The sequence below is a fragment of the Lineus longissimus genome, chromosome 14, assembly GCF_910592395.1.
Source record: "Lineus longissimus chromosome 14, tnLinLong1.2, whole genome shotgun sequence".
NCBI lineage: Eukaryota > Metazoa > Nemertea > Pilidiophora > Heteronemertea > Lineidae > Lineus > Lineus longissimus.
Window position 1 is genome coordinate 12937299 of NC_088321.1, and position 20602 is coordinate 12957900.

At 42.2% G+C, this 20602-nt stretch overlaps 3 protein-coding genes across 3 annotated transcripts; all 3 read left to right on the forward strand.

Annotated features, from left to right (window-relative positions):
- Window positions 1-14805: 14805 nt before the first annotated feature.
- On the forward strand, window positions 14806-17004 carry LOC135498691 (uncharacterized). The gene has a single exon (XM_064789074.1). The coding sequence runs from the start codon at window positions 14806-14808 to the stop codon at window positions 17002-17004; it is 2199 nt and encodes a 732-aa protein (XP_064645144.1).
- Window positions 17005-17427: 423 nt separating this feature from the next.
- On the forward strand, window positions 17428-18297 carry LOC135498692 (uncharacterized). The gene has a single exon (XM_064789075.1). The coding sequence runs from the start codon at window positions 17428-17430 to the stop codon at window positions 18295-18297; it is 870 nt and encodes a 289-aa protein (XP_064645145.1).
- A 499-nt stretch (window positions 18298-18796) lies between these two features.
- Window positions 18797-20236, forward strand: LOC135498694 (uncharacterized). The gene has a single exon (XM_064789076.1). It carries the CDS (start codon window positions 18797-18799, stop codon window positions 20234-20236), a length of 1440 nt encoding a protein of 479 aa, XP_064645146.1.
- The last annotated feature ends 366 nt before the right edge of the window (window positions 20237-20602 follow it).

A 20602-nucleotide genomic window follows, 5' to 3' on the forward strand; every position in this document is an offset into this window, starting at 1 on the left:
AATGATGGTTTCGACAAGATAGTTCCCTTGCAGTATGTTCTATTTGATCAGGGCCAACCACCAGTTGCGCTGGTCCGAAATTTTCTATCAAATTATGTTTACTTCCAACAATGTTATTGTTGATATTAAACTTGTCTAAGGGCCAGTACCAAAGGATTGTGGTTGCGAATTTGATACCGGGAGACAGTAAAAACAAAGTTCTTACCATCACCATGGTGGTACACAAACTCCTGAGTTCTTCCTCACTCGATGCAAAGTTTTGCTTTTCAAATTTTATGAAATACGCGATAGTGTACATGTGGGGAGGAGGTGTATGTCATTCTGACTTACCGGCGGTGGACGTCAATCCTAAATAAAAGTGTCATCCTTCCCCCGCCAGTCCAATGGGCCGAGATATCCAGCGAATGAGCGATGTATCTGACTTCCTAAAGCAGCTTTGTGGAATTTGGCGAAAAAGCCGGAATAGCATATAATACTCCTTAGAAGTAAACTTACTTTCGTTGTTTTCGATTCTTACCTCGCAATTGAAAACGGTCGAAAGTGCCAGGTCGTTCATCATATCACCTGATGAAAATTAGTTCATGCTCTATTGGGTTTGTGTAAAAACTAAACTATAATGAGCAAACACACAACCGGCGCTGCAAAAACACGCGGCGTTGCTTTGGGTAAGTTTAAGATTGCTTCCAAAATATGACCCAGATAAAATCTTTGGCGCTGTTAGCTGCCTGAGTACTGAATGGGATAATCGAGCAAAGACGTCTTAAGTAGGTCCTCAGCTCCAAGCAGCGCGTCACCACGCATCGATCCGCACAAACAAGGATTTTTTTCGAGTGTTCCATCAATGGCTATCGCTCATGTTATCATCAATGGATTCCTTTTATTAGAGCACTACCTTTGATTTTCTGTACGTATGTACTCATGACCTGTACAATATGCATCTAAATTATGAAAAAAAGATCGCTTCAGTCTTTCTAAAAATTTAAAACCTCTAAAGTCTTTTGGTCAACCCAACCGCGTAGAGGCTCTCTTGTTCCTGGACCATCCGAACGGCGTACCCCTAAGAAACGTTGAATGTGAACATTTCCACCCATGCTTATAATAACTTGCCGCTGTTGAGACTGATAAACATGTACAACTCTTATAAATGCCTAGTGTCACAGATTCGATGTTGCGCCGAGATTGACGCTGCGACCAGTGATGACACAAACGTCGGGTTTCTGCACTTCACGTTTAGAACTAAAAGAGAATAAACAGGAAACATACTAAGTAACTGGTAACTCGCCCGGGTCAAAATACTTTACAAACTTGGAACAATTCATTGGAAAAAGGCCTACCAGTAAGTTAAGAGTCTGCACCACAGTTTCGGCTACAACTTGAAATCATAAAGCAAGGAGGACTCTTTCCAAACGAAGTGAATACCACTTTCAAGGGTGGGCATATTTGTATGAGTACTGCTCCCGCTTAAATTTGCGGGTTATGGTCCTTCCTTTACTTTTTACGCATATCAGAGTCGAGACCTAGAGATCTAGGGACTTGAATGTCTTGATGAAATAAACTGACTCTTTTATATTTGATTCTGAAACAATGTACTTTCCTGTTTGTATCTGGTTGAGATTTAACTTAACCAATCGACAATGGTGTTGTGTTTGTTTCTTCAGCCACATAAAGGACCTGCATGGTTTGGTGATGATGCAGTAAACAGCACATGCTGAAGCGCTGGGGGTGTACTTCCTTGTAAAGACGGATGATATTGGTATTGAAAGCTTTCCTCTAATGAATATTCGTCCTGGAAACAAACATTTACAGGGCAGGTTGACCACAGGCACTACCATTTTAGGCTATAGAACTGAGAACATGCTCCATGGCTTTAAATGGACATTCAGTTCATTTTGAAGGAGTTCTAATTGCTTGAGAATTGCAAATTCTAGCTCAAGTTGGAGTGCCAGTGGTGAACCTTAGACCCAGAGTACTTCAAAACGACGTCTCGAACTCCTCCGCCACAGGAGTGACCCGACCTGTTCATTGTGTTCAACCTCGACATCCGGGGTCTTCTTGATTAGCATTCAAAATGGCTGCACCACTAGACCTTGGATACTCGTGTACGTCATATCACTCGTCACCGCCAGAATCTGGGGATGACGTAGAAATTGTGACCTATGACCCGTCTATTTGGGCACTACGTGTCAGCACTGTTTCAACATGACCAAAAACCGTTTGTAGCCGATCAAATAATTGTAAAATTGAACAATTATCTCAGGATGTATACAGATAAAGAAGCCTTATACTTAAATATATAAAACAAATTATCAAAAGGGTTTTTAAAATAACCTTTTCACAGTGTGAGAGATGTGGCCGACCTAGAAGGCTACATCAACGAACTACTTACAGGCTTACGCCAATAATTCAAAATTTAAAATTTGTCATCGATTTTGAATTTTTCACTTGCATTAATATAAGCATATAAAATATATATAAATACTTCAAATACCCAAGTTTGTCTACACAACGTCATTGTTGAAATTTATATCACGTACGAAAAATTCAAATTCAATTTCAAATTTCAAATATTTAACGGACGGCGTAGGCCTTTAAATGAATGCAGACACGGCCCTGCAAAAATGCACGCATGTATGTAGGTTTATGTCAATTAACCGACCTGAACTCCATTCTCGATAGGATGATATTTCAGATCCAGTTGATTTCGTGTTTGAAATCAGAAGCCTTGCCACATAATGTGTCCCGACAACATTGCACAATCTCTGCCAGTGTCCAAAGTAGATTTTATAGTAGCCATCCGCTGAGGTAACATATTCCATCGGCAGATTGCTTATCTTTCTAGTCACTGTATCCACACTGAAAATTAAGGACCTTCCCATATTATCCAGATGTATCACAAGGCGAAACCATTTATTAACAGGACATTGCGATTTTAAATCGTTTACAACAGTTACTTCTTTGTGACTATTCCTGTCAAGTGCTTCATGTCGACTGAATAATAGTAGGCTACAAGTATGTCTCTCATCCTGCTTTACTATTTCCATGCATACACCGAACAAAACAAAACCGCCATGACCCCTCCTAAAATCCGCAATAGCGTAGACCTGTCTGGCACCAGTGGACAGGAAATAAATATCGCACGCGACTGTAAATATTGAATGATAATAATATTGTGAATTAAAAGAGAACTCTAAAACACTTGGTCCAGCTGGTGAATGATGGTTTAGACAAGATAGTTCCTTTGCAGTATGTTCTATTTGATCAGGGCCAACCACCAGTTGTGCTGGTCCTTAATTTTCTATCAAATAATAGTGTTCACTTCCAACAATGTTATTGTTGATATTGAACTTGTCTAAGGGCCAGTACCAAAGGATTGTGTTTACGCATTTGATCCCGAGATACAGTAAAAACAAAGTTCTTACCATCATCATGGTGGTACACAAACTCCTAAGTTCTTCCTCTCTCGATGCAAAGTTTTGCTATTCAAATTTGATGAAATACGCGATAGTGTACATGTGGGGAGGAGGTGTATGTCATTCTGACTTACCGGCGGTGAACGTCAATCCTAAATGAAAGTGTCCTCCTTTCCCCGCCGCTCCAATGGGCCGAGATATCCGGCGAATGAGCCATGTATCTGACTTCCTAAGACAGCTTTGTGGAATTTGGCGAAAAAGCCGGAATAGCATATAATATTCCTTGGAAGTAAACTTATTTTCGTTATTTTCGAGTCTTACCTCGCAATCGAAAGCGGTCAAAACTGCCAGGTCGTCCATCATATCACCTGATGAAAAGTAGTTCATCCTCTATTGGGTTTGTGTAAAAACTAAACTATAATGAGCAAACACACAACCGGCGCTGCGAAAACACGCGGCGTTGCTTTGGGTAAGTTTAAGATTGCTTCCAAAATATGACCCAGATAACAATTTTGGCGCTGTTAGCTGCCTGAGTACTGAATGGGATAATCGAGCAAAGACGTCTTAAGTAGGTCCTCAGCTCCAAGCAGCGCGTCAGTACGCATCGATCCGCACAGAAAAGGATTTTTTCGAGTGTTCCATCAATGGCTATCGCTCATGTTATCAACAATCGATTCCTTTTATTAGAGCACTACCTGTGATTTTCTGTACGTATGTACTCATGACCTGTACAATATGCATCTAAATTATGAAAAAAAGATCGCTTCAGTCATTTCAAAAACGTAAAACCTCTAAAGCCTTTTGGTCAACCCAACCGCGTAGAGGCTCTCTTGTTCCTGGACCATCCGAACGGCGTACCCCTAAGAAACGTTGAATGTGAACATTTCCAACCATGCTTATAATAACTTGCCGCTGTGGAGACTGATAAACATGTACAACTATTATTAATGCCTAGTGTCACAGATTCGATATTGCGCCGAGATTGACGCTGCGACCAGTGATGACACAAACGACGGGTATCTGCACTTCACGTTTAATATAGGAACTAAAATACATGTAGAATTAACAGGAAACATACTAAGTAACTGGTATCTCGCCCGGGTCAAAATACTTTACAAACTTGGAACAATTCATTGGAAAAAGGCCTACCAGTAAGTTAAGAGTCTGCACCACAGTTTTGGCTACAACTTGAAATCATGAAGCAAAGAGGGCTCTTTCCAAACGGAGTGAATACCACTTTCAAGGGTTAGCATATTTGTATGAGTACTGCTCCCGCTTAAATTTGCGGATTTAGGTCCTTCCTTTCCATTTTACGCATATCAGAGTCGTAACCTAGAGATCTGGGGACTTGAATGTCTTGATGAAATAAACTGGCACTTTTATATTTGATTCTGAAACAATGTACTTTCCTGTTTGTATCTGGTTGAGATTTAACTTAACCAATCGACAATGGTGTTGTGTTTGTTTCTTCAGCCACATAAAGGACCTGCATGGTTTGGTGATGATGCAGTAAACAGCACATGCTGAAGCGCTGGGGGTGTACTTCCTTGTAAAGACGGATGATATTGGTATTGAAAGCTTTCCTCTAATGAATATTCGTCCTGGAAACAAACATTTACAGGGCACGTTGACCACAGGCACTACCATTTTAGGCTATAGAACTGAGAACATGCTCCATGGCTTTAAATGGACATTCAGTTCATTTTGAAGGAGTTGTAATTGCTTGAGAATTGCAAATTCTAGCTCAAATTGGGGTGCCAGTGGTGAACCTTAGACCCAGAGTACTTCAAGACGACGTCACGAACTCCTCCGCCACAGGAGTGACCTGACCTGTTCATTGTGTTCAACCTCGACATCCGGGGTCTTTTTGATTAGCATTCAAAATGGCTGCACCACTAGACCTTGGATACTCGTGTACGTCATATCACTCGTCACCGCCAGAATCTGGGAATGACGTAGAAAGTGTGACCTATGACCCGTCTATTTGGGCACTACGTGTCAGCACTGTTTCAACATGACCAAAAACCGTTTGTAGCCGATCAAATAATTGTAAAATTAAACAATTATCTCGGGATGTATACAGATAAAGAAGCCTTATACTTAAATATATAAAACAAACTATCAAAAGGGATTTTAAAACAATCTTTTCACAGTGTGAGAGAAGTGGCCGACCAAGAACCCTATAGAAAGATAGATACTTTATTCGTGACATGTCATAGATAAATACACAGGACAATTATAATTGGTGTGAACATAAGCAAAGAATGGTGCAAACAAAAAACAACAACACACACAACATAAAAACCTATACCGCACACAGGAGAAATCAGGTGAGAAATAATGATATTATTATAAACACAAGAAGTGAAGTATATTATTGACTTGTTCTCTTTCTGCTGGGTTAGCATCCCTGTACTCGGCGAACTCACGTATGGCACGCGCCCGCCGACGAAGGTCTTCGTCAGGCATGCATATATTATGAATGGCACAAGGATTGAGATGAAGTGTGTCCCTGGGTATATTGAGAGCTTGAGATAAAAAGGTAATATTATTTGAAACTGAAGAACCGCTGCCTCTGAGCGCGAGGTTTCCTGAGAGTTTGATAAGAATGTTTGAATGGTTTGATGTTTGAATCCTATATCGACGAACTACTTACAGGCTTACGCCGATAAATCAAAATAAAAAATTTGTGATCCATTTGAATTTTTCACCTGCATTTATGTAAGCATATAAAATATATATAAATGCTACAAATACCCAAGTTTGTCTACACAACGTCATTATCGAAATTTATATCACGTACGAAAAATTCAACTTCAATTTCAAATTTCAAATATTTAACGGACGGCGTAGGCAAAAATGAATAAATAAATGCAAACACGGCCCGGTAAAAATGCACGCATGTATGTAGGTTTATGTCAATTAACCGACCTGAACTCCATTCTCGATAGGATGATATTTCATATCCAGTTAATTTTGTGTTTGAAATCAGAAGCCTTGCCATATAATGTGTCCCGACAACATTGCACAATCTCCGCCAGTGTCCAAAGTAGATTTTATAGTAGCCGCCCGCTGAGGTAACATATTCCATCGGCAGATTGCTTATCTTTCTAGTCACTGTGTCCACACTGAAAATTAAGGACCTTCCCATATTGTCCAGATGTATCACAAGGCGAAACCATTTATTAACAGGACATTGCGATTTTAAATCGTATACAACAGTAGTTTCTTCGTTGTGACTATTCTTGTTGAGTGCTTCACGTCCACTGAATAATAGTAGGCTACAAGTATGTCTCTCATCCTTCTTCACTATTTCCATGTATACACCGAATAAAACAAAACCACCATGCCCCCTCCTAAAATCCGCAATAGCGTAGACCTGTCTGGCACCAGTGGACAGAATATAAATATCGCACGCGAGTGTAAATATTGAATGATAATAATATTGAGAATTAAAAGCAAACTCTAACAAACTTCGTCCAGCTGGTGAATGATGGTTTAGGCTAGATAGTTCCCTTGCAGTATGTTCTATTCGATCGGGGCCAGCAACCAGATGCGCTGATCTGGAAGGCTCTTTCAAATTATGTTCACTTCCAACAATGTTATTGTTGATATTGAACTTGTCTAAGGGCCAGTACCAAAGGATTGTGTTTACGCATTTGATCCCGAGAGACAGCAAAAACAAAGTTCTTACCATCATCATGGTGGTACGCAAACTCCTGAGTTCTTCCTCACTCGATGCAAAGTTTTGCTATTCAAATTTGATGAAATACACGATAGTGTACATGTGGGGAGGAGGTGTATGTCATTCTGACTTACCGGCGGTGAACGTCAATCCTAAATAAAAGTGTCCTCCTTTCCCCGCCGGTCCAATTGGCCGAGATATCCGGCGAATGAGCCATGTATCTGACTTCCTAAGGCAGCTTTGTGGAATTTGGCGAAAAAGCCGGAATAGCATATAATACTCCTTAGAAGTAAACTTATTTTCGTTATTTTCGATTCTTACCTCGCAATCGAAAGCGGTCGAAACTGCCAGGTCGTCCATCATATCACCTGATGAAAAGTAGTTCATCCTCTGTTGGGTTTGTGTAAAAACTAAACTATAATGAGCAAACACACAACCGGCGCTGCGAAAACACGCGGCGTTGCTTTGGGGAAGTGTAAGATTGCTTCCAAAATATGACCCAGATAAAAATTTTGGCGCTGTTAGCTGCCTGAGTACTGAATGGGATAATCGAGTAAAGACGTCTTAAGTAGGTCCTCAGCTCCAAGCAGCGCGTCACCACGCATTGATCCGCACAAAAAAGGATATCTGCATGAAGGCTTCACTCGGGTCCAGTCGGGATTATAATCGGAAAACTACGATAATTCATTCGGTTTTCGAGTTTTTCCGTTTCCGGCGTGTTATGCTCGGAACTGCTACTGTAGAATGGAAGGTGTCTGGTATGGGTAGCCGACATCCTGAATTTAGAGGCAACACTCAGCACTTGTGACCGAGCTTATGCCCTGAATAAACCAACATGCTTCACACAGCATACACGCCATTCGATGATAAATGTGTACCATTTATTTTCTCGAAATCGCATTTCAAATAATAAAAAAACTGCTTTCTGGTTACTCAATAAGTTATATGAAGAATTAAACGCTACAAAAAGACAGCGTCTTACAAGATCGTGTAATTACAAGAAATTCCGCGTTTTTTGCATTCAAAATTTCAGCCAATGAGAGTGCTGGAAAGATGTGATAGCCATTTTGATTGGGCGAAGTGGATTTGTCCGCCTCATCTCGCAAATTACAATCGGCTTACCTCAGGGTAAGTAGTGTCCGAGGGGAGGAATATACGGCTGATTCTGATATTCGAGGATGCGCAGCCAATTTTGACCCTGATCGATCTGATGCAATTTCACAGAATCTTTCCTACATGGCAAATATTGATAACATCGACCCCCACGAAATAGCTTTCATGGGGGTCGATAAGCTTAAACCGGCAAGGGCAAATGAATAAAACGATGAAGGACGTACATGCGCTTCAAAACGCCACTGTCTTTGATCAGGTGATCAACAGTGTGGACCAACCAACCTCGACAATAACCTCGTCCACAGGCTGCAATATTTCGATAATATCTAGTCCGCTTAGAGTGAAAGAAATTGGGTGAAAATCTACACAGCTGCACCGCAAGACCAGCGGTCCTTGCAATTGGGTACGATGCATGATATAAAGGGCTATGAATCCTGCTATATCGCGTTATAACTGCTGAGAACGATTGCAGGAATCTGTTAGTAGGCTTTGGCAAATCAACAGGTCGATCCGGTGTAGGTCGAAATGAAAACAGGACCTCAAGTTCAAAAAGCCAGTACCGGTTGGAAATCACGGGAATTACTAAGCTTGTCTTTTGCTTCCATCAGACATAAGCCGCAACTGCACCGAATCCTTGTCACTCTCTGACGGCTGATATGGCCTTCAAGAGCGTTAAAGATACACAATAGTATTGTTTATCCATGCTAACTAATCTAACCATTAATAATGATGTGTTTTCTATCCCAAAACCGACACTTCTAAGACCAGGATCTCCTCGAATACACAAGGGAGTTGTAATGACGATTTATCGCAGTACACGCCTACAATGAACTTTACTAAACAGCATTGCTGTATGTATCGCTGTGCAATAGCTCTCAATACACGTGTGGAAATAACCTCGGATGTTTTATCCTCTGTACATGAGAGCATTAGCAATACTTCGTAACAGGTCCTGCGTACCAGGTTCACTGAGATTCGTATTGATCAGCCTGCAATAAACAGTGTGTCTGTTGCGTTATTTTTTTCGAGTGTTCCATCAATGGCTATCGCTCATGTTATCATCAATCGATTCCTTTGATTAGAGCACTACCTGTGATTTTCTGTACGTATGTACTCATGACCTGTACAATATGCATCTAAATTATGAAAAATGATCGCTTCAGTCATTTCCTAAAACTTAAAACCTCTAAAGCCTTTTGGTCAACCCAAGCCCGTAGAGGCTCTCTTGTTCCTGGACCATTCGAACGGCGTATCCCTAAGAAACGTTGAATGTGAACATTTCCAACCATGCTTATAATAACTTGCCGCTGTGGAGACTGATAAACATGTACAACTATTATTAATGCCTAGTGTCACAGATTCGATATTGCGCCGAGATTGACGCTGCGACCAGTGATGACACAAACGACGGGTATCTGCACTTCACGTTTAATATAGGAACTAAAATAGAATAAACAGGAAACATACTAAGTAACTGGTAACTCGCCCGGGTCAAAATACTTTACAAACTTGGAACAATTCATTGGAAAAAGGCCTACCAGTAAGTTAAGAGTCTGCACCACAGTTTTGGCTACAACTTGAAATCATGAAGCAAAGAGGGCTCTTTCCAAACGGAGTGAATACCACTTTCAAGGGTGGGCATATTTGTATGAGTACTGCTCCTGCTTAAATTTGCGGGTTATGGTCCTTCCTTTCCATTTTACGCATATCAGAGTCGAGACCTAGAGATCTGGGGACTTGAATGTCTTGATGAAATAAACTGGCACTTTTATATTTGATTCTGAAACAATGTACTTCCCTGTTTGTATCTGGTTGAGATTTAGCTTAACCAATCGACAATGGTGTTGTGTTTGTTTCTTCAGCCACATAAAGGACCTGCATGGTTTGGTGATGATGCAGTGAAAAGCACATGCTGAAGCGCTGGGGGTGTACTTCCTTGTAAAGACGGATGATATTGGTATTGAAAGCTTTCCTCTAATGAATATTCGTCCTGGAAACAAACATTTACAGGGCAGGTTGACCACAGGCACCGCCATTTTGGGCTATAGAACTGAGAACATGCCACATGGTTTTAAATGGACATTCAGTTCATTTTGAAGGAGTTGTAATTGCTTGAGAATTGCAAATTCTAGCTCAAATTGGGGTGCCAGTGGTGAACCTTAGACCCAGAGTACTTCAAAACGACGTCTCGAACTCCTCCGCCACAGGAGTGACCCGACCTGTTCATTGTGTTCAACCTCGACATCCGGGGTCTTCTTGATTAGCATTCAAAATGGCTGCACCACTAGACCTTGGATACTCGTGTACGTCATATCACTCGTCACCGCCAGAATCTGGGGATGACGTAGAAATTGTGACCTATGACCCGTCTATTTGGGCACTACGTGTCAGCACTGTTTCAACATGACCAAAAACCGTTTGTAGCCGATCAAATAATTGTAAAATTGAACAATTATCTCAGGATGTATACAGATAAAGAAGCCTTATACTTAAATATATAAAACAAATTATCAAAAGGGTTTTTAAAATAACCTTTTCACAGTGTGAGAGATGTGGCCGACCTAGAAGGCTACATCAACGAACTACTTACAGGCTTACGCCAATAATTCAAAATTTAAAATTTGTCATCGATTTTGAATTTTTCACTTGCATTAATATAAGCATATAAAATATATATAAATACTTCAAATACCCAAGTTTGTCTACACAACGTCATTGTTGAAATTTATATCACGTACGAAAAATTCAAATTCAATTTCAAATTTCAAATATTTAACGGACGGCGTAGGCCTTTAAATGAATGCAGACACGGCCCTGCAAAAATGCACGCATGTATGTAGGTTTATGTCAATTAACCGACCTGAACTCCATTCTCGATAGGATGATATTTCAGATCCAGTTAATTTCGTGTTTGAAATCAGAAGCCTTGCCACATAATGTGTCCCGACAACATTGCACAATCTCTGCCAGTGTCCAAAGTAGATTTTATAGTAGCCATCCGCTGAGGTAACATATTCCATCGGCAGATTGCTTATCTTTCTAGTCACTGTGTCCACACTGAAAATTAGGGACCTTCCCATATTATCCAGATGTATCACAAGGCGAAACCATTTATTAACAGGACATTGCGATTTTAAATCGTTTACAACAGTTACTTCTTTGTGACTATTCCTGTCAAGTGCTTCATGTCGACTGAATAATAGTAGGCTACAAGTATGTCTCTCATCCTGCTTTACTATTTCCATGCATACACCGAACAAAACAAAACCGCCATGACCCCTCCTAAAATCCGCAATAGCGTAGACCTGTCTGGCACCAGTGGACAGGAAATAAATATCGCACGCGACTGTAAATATTGAATGATAATAATATTGTGAATTAAAAGAGAACTCTAAAACACTTGTTCCAGCTGGTGAATGATGGTTTAGACAAGATAGTTCCTTTGCAGTATGTTCTATTTGATCAGGGCCAACCACCAGTTGTGCTGGTCCTTAATTTTCTATCAAATTATAGTGTTCACTTCCAACAATGTTATTGTTGATATTGAACTTGTCTAAGGGCCAGTACCAAAGGATTGTGTTTACGCATTTGATCCCGAGATACAGTAAAAACAAAGTTCTTACCATCATCATGGTGGTACACAAACTCCTAAGTTCTTCCTCTCTCGATGCAAAGTTTTGCTATTCAAATTTGATGAAATACGCGATAGTGTACATGTGGGGAGGAGGTGTATGTCATTCTGACTTACCGGCGGTGAACGTCAATCCTAAATGAAAGTGTCCTCCTTTCCCCGCCGCTCCAATGGGCCGAGATATCCGGCGAATGAGCGATGTATCTGACTTCCTAAGACAGCTTTGTGGAATTTGGCGAAAAAGCCGGAATAGCATATAATATTCCTTGGAAGTAAACTTATTTTCGTTATTTTCGAGTCTTACCTCGCAATCGAAAGCGGTCAAAACTGCCAGGTCGTCCATCATATCACCTGATGAAAAGTAGTTCATCCTCTATTGGGTTTGTGTAAAAACTAAACTATAATGAGCAAACACACAACCGGCGCTGCGAAAACACGCGGCGTTGCTTTGGGTAAGTTTAAGATTGCTTCCAAAATATGACCCAGATAACAATTTTGGCGCTGTTAGCTGCCTGAGTACTGAATGGGATAATCGAGCAAAGACGTCTTAAGTAGGTCCTCAGCTCCAAGCAGCGCGTCAGTACGCATCGATCCGCACAGAAAAGGATTTTTTCGAGTGTTCCATCAATGGCTATCGCTCATGTTATCAACAATCGATTCCTTTTATTAGAGCACTACCTTTGATTTTCTGTACGTATGTACTAATGACCTGTACAATATGCATCTAAATTATGAAAAAAAGATCGCTTCAGTCATTTCAAAAAACTTAAAACCTCTAAAGCCTTTTGGTCAACCCAACCGCGTAGAGGCTCTCTTGTTCCTGGACCATCCGAACGGCGTACCCCTAAGAAACGTTGAATGTGAACATTTCCAACCATGCTTATAATAACTTGCCGCTGTGGAGACTGATAAACATGTACAACTATTATAAATGCCTAGTGGCACAGATTCGATGTTGCGCCGAGATTGACGCTGCGACCAGTGATGACACAAACGACGGGTTTCTGCACTTCACGTTTAATATAGGAACTAAAAGAGAATAAACAGGAAACATACTAAGTAACTGGTAACTCGCCCGGGTCAAAATACTTTACAAACTTGGAACAATTCATTGGAAAAAGGCCTACCAGTAAGTTAAGAGTCTGCACCACAGTTTCGGCTACAACTTGAAATCATAAAGCAAGGAGGACTCTTTCCAAACGAAGTGAATACCACTTTCAAGGGTTAGCATATTTGTATGAGTACTGCTTCCGCTTAAATTTGCGGGTTATGGTCCTTCTGTTCGGTTGTTGGTCAAATAGGACCTGAGTTAATTATTTTGTTACAACATGTATGGTGCTGGCTTGTGGTGGACGCCATCAAGAGACTTGTTTACAAACACAGTTTATTTTAGGCCTATGCACTTACCTTCTTACGTAAGTGCATAGGTTCATTTTCTATCAGTTTTCTTATACTCGCCCCATTCGTATACACAGCTGTGGTGTGAGAAGACCGGGAGGACGTTTGCTCCTGTGTTTTTATTCGTGTTCAAGGATCCGAACTTTGAGTATTTCTATTACGTTCTTTCCACGACTGATGGAAAGAAAGATTTACTGTGTGTCTCGAGCTTTGACAATTCTTTAATTCGTAACTATGCATAGAGCCAAGCACGTGTGTGCATAGACCATACATTTTGGCTACATTTCGTAGCACTGCTTACATCGTTCGTAACAAGTGTCTGTGGCGGCCGCAAGGAGCACCTTTACATGTAACCTTTATACGCAACGTTTTACGTGGATATACGTCGGATATCTGTACTTCCTGTTTGCGCAATCGTGACTTGTCTTTTGTCACTCACTTCCGGTACCGGGCTTGCACTTTTTCTGTGACGTCATCGACATGTACATGACTGTGTTTCTACGAGTTGGAGCTTCTTTGGATATGTGTTTCTCAACCAGATTGACTGACTGATGTGTTTGTGCAAGTGTCATTCATAGCAGAGAGCTCTACATTGCCACCATATAGACCATTACCTAAGTTGCTTATGTAAATAAAGTGTGTTTGTGTATTTGTGTAAAACAGCTTCAGGGTTTGTGTTTCTTCTGGTAATTTAGTAGTGTTTTTTCATGTAGCTGTGGTACATTGGTCTCTCCGACCGGATTTTTTCATCCAGATCACATTCTTCGAGGCTGTTTTGCTGATAAATTTTTCTTTCCAGGAGCATATTTCATTGGTGATTGTTTGTTGTCTTTGTAGAGATCTATGTCACAAGTTCATGCATTTCTGACATCAATTTTCATGCCTACATGTATTTCATAGCGTACCGGTTGTGTGAATGCGTCATGTGCGTGCAACGTTACGTTTGCGTCATTGTAAATGAGTCATGTGCGAATGCGTCTTGTGTGTGTCACTGTGAATGAGATGTGAATGAGGTGTTTCTTGTTTCTTACATTTTCATTTACAATTCTGGTGTGGTCGTTTTGTGCGTGTCATCACTATTCACACGGCATATTTCATTCGGTACGACATTTTGGTATCATGTTCTATTCAATGAGTTAGAGTTGTGTATTGCAAAATGGGCCAAATGCATATAAGTGCATTTGTTATTTTCAGTTGTTTGAGCAACGGTGCTCTGGTCATATAATTTGATGATGTGTTGCATATACATGTACTCTTATAGTGATCAGTAACGTTACGTGTGTTTCATTCATTCACTGGTATTAATTTGTTACGTGACATATTTGTGCATAAGGTAGTGTTGAGCCGAGGACTATCGGGTGTAGAGATTCTAAATAAGAATCTAAGCATTTCGTCGTGGGTTTAAGTGGAGAACCTTTGGAGCATACTTGTCGAGATTGGCACTAGCTGATTAGAAACGGTGCGTGCCAATTGCGACCGGTCATCTCGTATAAAGCATTTATTGTGCGGTGTAAAACATCCTCCCCTCAGTGTGTCTTTATTTTCATACTCAAGTACAATAGTACAATATGGCGGCAAGTTTAAATGAGTTGCTTGAGAAGAGGCGAATCACCAGAGGTCGCTTCACAAAATATATCACTGTGACAGATACAGCTGCTAAGGAAGCTGAAACACTTGTTGCTGATGATGAGTCTAATGAAAAAGATGTGCATATAGCGATACGTACAGCTCTTTCTTCATTCAAAAGGGTTGAGGAAGTTTATGGGGAGTTATCAGGAGTGCAGGATCAAATAGATTATCATGCAGACAATGATGCTCGCCTAAAAGCGGTGAAAGATGATGATGGTGAGGTGAGATACCTCAAAGCGTACAATCATATGTGTGCTTCGATACAAGGGTTAGAGGCATGTTTATCACCTGTGCAGGAAGCAAGTGAAGCATCCGGAAAATCTGCTAAATCTGAGTTCAGCCCGGAAATGTTTGCAGAAAGCTTGTCAAAGGCTCTCGCCGGAGTGAGCACTGGCGTTTCTGAGACACAACTAGAAGAAATTCTTTCTACGCTGACGCACAAGAAGCGAGTTATTCAGATCCCAAAATTCAAGGGCGATACTGAGCTATTTGATCAATGGCGAGATCTTGTGGGTGCAGAGGTTAGAAAACCTGGGTACAGTGACGTCGAGAAGACTCATGTTGTAATTTCATTACTCGATGGAGAGGTAGCAAAGTTGGTGTCTGGTTTGAAAGACCCAAGCTACGAAGAAATAATCGAGTTCTTAGAGAATCGTTACGGAGATGTGTTAGCTCGCATTGAGAAGGCTGTCAATGAGATAGCTAGTGTTCCAGTTGTAAAAAGTCCCACAGTTCGAGAGTTGGATCCTGTGCTGAACACACTGGTGGCAAACTGGAATTACATTAAGAAGAGGACACACGATGACCCAGAGCTCATCCGATCTAGTTGGATTCTCACTGCGTTAGTAAGGAGGAAGATGCCGAAGAGTTTGGTGAGAAAGTGGGACAGCGAACGAATCAAAGAAGAAAAGAGAACGACAGCTCCGTCCAACCTTCCAATTCGAATTGACGACTTGATCGAGAAGATCCAAGATGCAGTGAAGGTTGCTAGAAGGTCAGAGTCCCTTCCAAACGATCCAAAAAAGGAAAGATCATTTGAAAGGCGTCCATCTGGCCACGCCTTGAATGTGACCCCACAAACACAGGAGAGTACCGAAAGTCGGTGTGTCTTTTGTGATAATGCACACCAATCCTATTCGTGTCCGTCCGTTTCCAAGATGCGTGTTGAGGAGAGATGCGAGCGTGTGAAAGCAGCAAGGGCTTGCTTCAATTGCTTGTCGAGATTCCACATGGTAAAAACATGTCGATCTAGGGGATGCAAATCGTGTAAGAAGAATCACCATACTTTGCTCCACTTCGAGAAAAGAAGTGGAAGTGACAACGCTGCGAGAAGTAATGTATCAGGTTCTTCTAACCTTACATCAAAGGTACTACATCAGAACAAAGTTGAATCGACTGCAGGACTGGTCAAGTCTACTGGTTCAACGAATGTCGTCATGCAGAGCGGCATAGTCAAACTTGAGTCAAAGTCTAGGGTTGCGGAAGGTCGCGTGTTACTGGACACCGGGAGTGGTGTTACGTTCATTAGCCGTTCAATGGCAAAAAGATTGAATTTGAGAGGCCCCAAGGTTGAAGGTGAGTTCATCTTGGCAGGTGGAGAGGTGATGGCTACCACTACTGAGAAGGTCAAGTTCTATCTATCGGGAATTCTTCCTGGCTGGAAGGGAGAAGTTTTCGAAATTTCTGCGTACATTTTGGACAAGCCAAGTGCTCCGATAAATGCTGTCAACGTGGATTTCACCAAGATGAGTCATTTGAGGGGTCTACAGCTCGCGGAAAGATTTCCTGTCCAGGCAAACTCTGAAGTGGATGTTCTTCTGGGCATTGAAGACACTCTCAACATCTTAAAAGAGAAGAGAATCAGAGGGCCTCCAGGAACGCCCATGGCACAGAAGACTCACATATGCTGGATCCTATGTGGGCCGTACTCAACCCAGACCGAAGTCAACCGTACTTATTGTGTCCACCGCGTCAGCTTCCAAGAACAAAATGAAACTGAGATGGCAACCAGTTATTGGGACCTTGAACACCTGGGCATTCGTCCTAATGAGAGTAAGAACTCGACTGAACTTGAGACTTCGGCCTTGGAGCAACACCGAATGATGACAACACGAGTAGGAGACCATTATGTGACTTGATTACCACGTCATCCAAGTTACAAGGATAGGATCCTCAAAAGCAACAGAGCCTTAGCTACCAATCGTCTAATAGGACTCGAGAAGAGACTGAAGAGAGACCCCAGATTAGCATCCGAGTATGAAGCTCAGATTCAAGACCTGCTCTCAGCTGGAAGAGCCGAAAAGGTATTGGAGGATAGAGAGCCTGACAATCATCAGGTTTGGTACCTTCCTCACCATCCAGTCGTGCGAAGAGATAAGACGACGACCAAAGTGCGTGTTGTTTTTGATGGGTCCATGATTGGATATGAAGGTGTATCGTTAAATGAGACATTGCTGCCAGGGCCAGCATTGCAGCCGGATCTCCCAGGGGTTTTGTTGCGATTTAGACGCCACAGAGTGGCATTAGTGGCTGACATCGAGAAGATGTTCCTTCAAGTTAAAATGAGAAAAGAGGATCAGGATTCTCAGAGGTTCTTATGGAGAGGTTTGGACAAGTCCAAGGAACCGGAGGTTTATCGTTTAACAACGGTGACTTTTGGTCTCACTTCATCACCATTCTCAAGTATACAGACGATTCTTGACCACGTGAAGACAAAGAAGGAATCATATCCAAAAGCTGTCGCTGAGATCGAAGACAACATCTTCGTTGATGATGTTCTTACTGGTGAGGAATTAGTAGAAGACGCGGCAACTTTAACAACTGATTTGAAGACTGTTTTGTATGACGGAGGGTTTTCTTTGCGAAAATTTATTTCGAACAAGCCAGAGGCTCTATCTCATTTAGAAGAGAGAGACTTAGCTTCATTTCACAAGGTTGCAACATTTGCCGAGGAAAGCACAAAGACGCTGGGCGTGAAATACTCACCACGTGAAGATGTCCTCATGTTTTCCTTCCTTGAGAGAATGGACGATAGGCCGGTGGAGACTCGTCGTTCTGTTCTACAGCAGTTACACAGAGTATACGATCCGTTAGGAATGCTTTCTCCGTTCACCATAAAGGCAAAACAGATTTTCCAGAGAACATGGCTGACACAAGGGACATGGGACGACCCTTTACCCGAGGAGCTAGATCATGAATGGAGGGCTTGGAAGGAACAAGTTGAGATCCTCGATGAAATCAAAGTTCCTCGATGCCTCAAACCTGAAGATTTCCAGAATCCAATTTACTCCCTCCATGGTTTTGGCGATGCGTGCGAAGCTTCCTACGGCAGTGCAATCTATCTCTTGGCTGAAGATAGACCATCTGGAAGGAAGTATTCTACACTGCTCTTTTCAAAGACTCGTCTGTCTCCTATTTGGGAAGAGACGTAGCATTCCTGAGCTGGAACTCATTGCCGCGCTCATCAATGCTAGACTGGTGACATACGTCAGAAATGAACTCAAGCTGCTGATAGAGAAGACAATCTGTTGGACTGACTCTCAGGTCGTGTTGCACTGGATTTCAAAGCCAGCGTATACATGGCAAGTTTTCGTTGCTAATCGGGTGTCAGAGATTCAACAGCTTGTTAGACCACTGAATTGGAGATACGTGCCCGGCAAACTTAATCCTGCGGACCTATGCTCACGAGGTGTCACAGCGAGAGCAGTGGTCGACTCCGCACTGTGGTGGGATGGACCACTGTTTCTGAGGCAAAAGGAAACGGAGTGGCCCCCAATAATTGTGGTCTCTAATGAAGCCGAGAAGGCTAACGAGAAGAAGAAGACAACAAGTACCTCGTTGGCGGTTTTGCCCAGTCAAAGACTCAAGGACTCCGAGGTAGAACAATATGTGGAGAAATTTTCAGACTATGAGAAATTCATCAGAGTCATGATGAGATTGAGGAGTTGGATCACACTATACCGAAGAGACAAAGCAAACAAAGATGTAGACACTGTCCCAGATGAGGGGAGTGATCGATTGAGTGAGAGGAGGAAGGAAGAACTTCATTGGATACAATGGGCCCAAGAGAAGCATTTCCAGAAGGAGATACAGAAGCTTAAAGCTGGAGAGAGTGTAGAGAAGACAAGTGTCATCGTCCAATTGAACCCATATTGGGATAAGCGATCACAAGTTATCCGCGTAGGTGGTCGCCTCAACTATGCCCCACTGCCAGAAGAAGTGAAGCACCCAATCGTTCTTCCGACTCACAATTCGTTCGTGAAGATGCTTGTGATGCATTACCACAAGATTACCTTGCATCCTGGAGCGGCTCAGACTCTAGCAAGTCTACGAAACAGATATTGGATTGTCCATGGGAAACAAGAGGTGCGGCGGATACTCAATACGTGCAAAACCTGTCGAGAACCTCTCAAGATCGACCAACGAATGGCACCTTTGCCAGAGGAGTGTATATCAATCGCACCAGCATTCACTAATGTCGGTGTCGATTTTGCTGGGCCACTCTTCGTGAGGGTCACAGTTGGAGGTGAATCAACAAGCAAAGTGTACATTTGTCTGTTTTCCTGTATGGTGACTAGGGCCATACACCTTGAGCTTGTCGAAACACTGACTACTGAGCAGTTTATGTTGGCCTTGCGGAGAATGATGAGCCGAAGAGGACGATGTCGGATGATGTTGTCGGACAACGCTAAAACTTTTAAGAAGGCTTCAGACATAGTCCAGAAGATTTTCAAGAAGCAGGATGACGTTAGAGACAAGTTAGAACAAGAGGGCATACGCTGGAAGTTCATCACTGAACGTGCTCCATGGCACGGTGGGTTTTACGAGAGAATGGTTGGATCGGTAAAGAGACCATTGAAGAAGGTTCTCGGGAAATCGAAGCTCACCCTGATCGAGCTGATGACTGTTTTAACGGAAGTAGAGGCACTGGTGAACTCGCGTCCATTGACCATGGTGTCGAGTGATACAGAGGATTGGTTGCCCCTCACTCCGGGGCACCTTGCCATAGGACGAAGCCCCCAGTCTCTTCCGGAGGTTGACAAGGTTACTGCACAGACCACACTTGGCAAGCGTTGGCGGTACCAACAGTCTCTTATGAAGCAATTTTGGAACAGATGGACAACAGAGTACCTTCTCCAACTCCAGCAGATGCGGAAGTGGACCGATGTAAGGGACAACCTTCAAGTTGGAGACGTTGTATTTTTGGCAGAAGAAGGGATGCGAAAGGGAGACTGGACGTTGGCCAAAGTGGAAGAGTTGCACCCAGGCAGGGACAACTTAGTGAGGTCCGTGACAGTGAGGACAGCTGCTGGTCTGAGACGGCGACCAGTACAGAAGTTAAGGTTACTTGAACCAGTAGATAATCAGTAGATTATCGCGTACGATTATTACTTATAGATTAGGACATGATGAAGTCATTGCAATTTCCGATGATAATGTTTGCACCACTAGTATACTTTGTTCAAACGATTCATATAGTAAAATGCTACAAGCGCAGCGCGCGCAAGCAACATAGAGATTTCAGAGGGGAGGATGTTCGGTTGTTGGTCAAATAGGACCTGAGTTGATTATTTTGTTACAACATGTATGGTGCTGGCTTGTGGTGGACGCCATCAAGAGACTTGTTTACAAACACAGTTTATTTTAGGCCTATGCACTTACCTTCTTACGTAAGTGCATAGGTTCATTTTCTATCAGTTTTCTTATACTCGCCCCATTCGTATACACAGCTGTGGT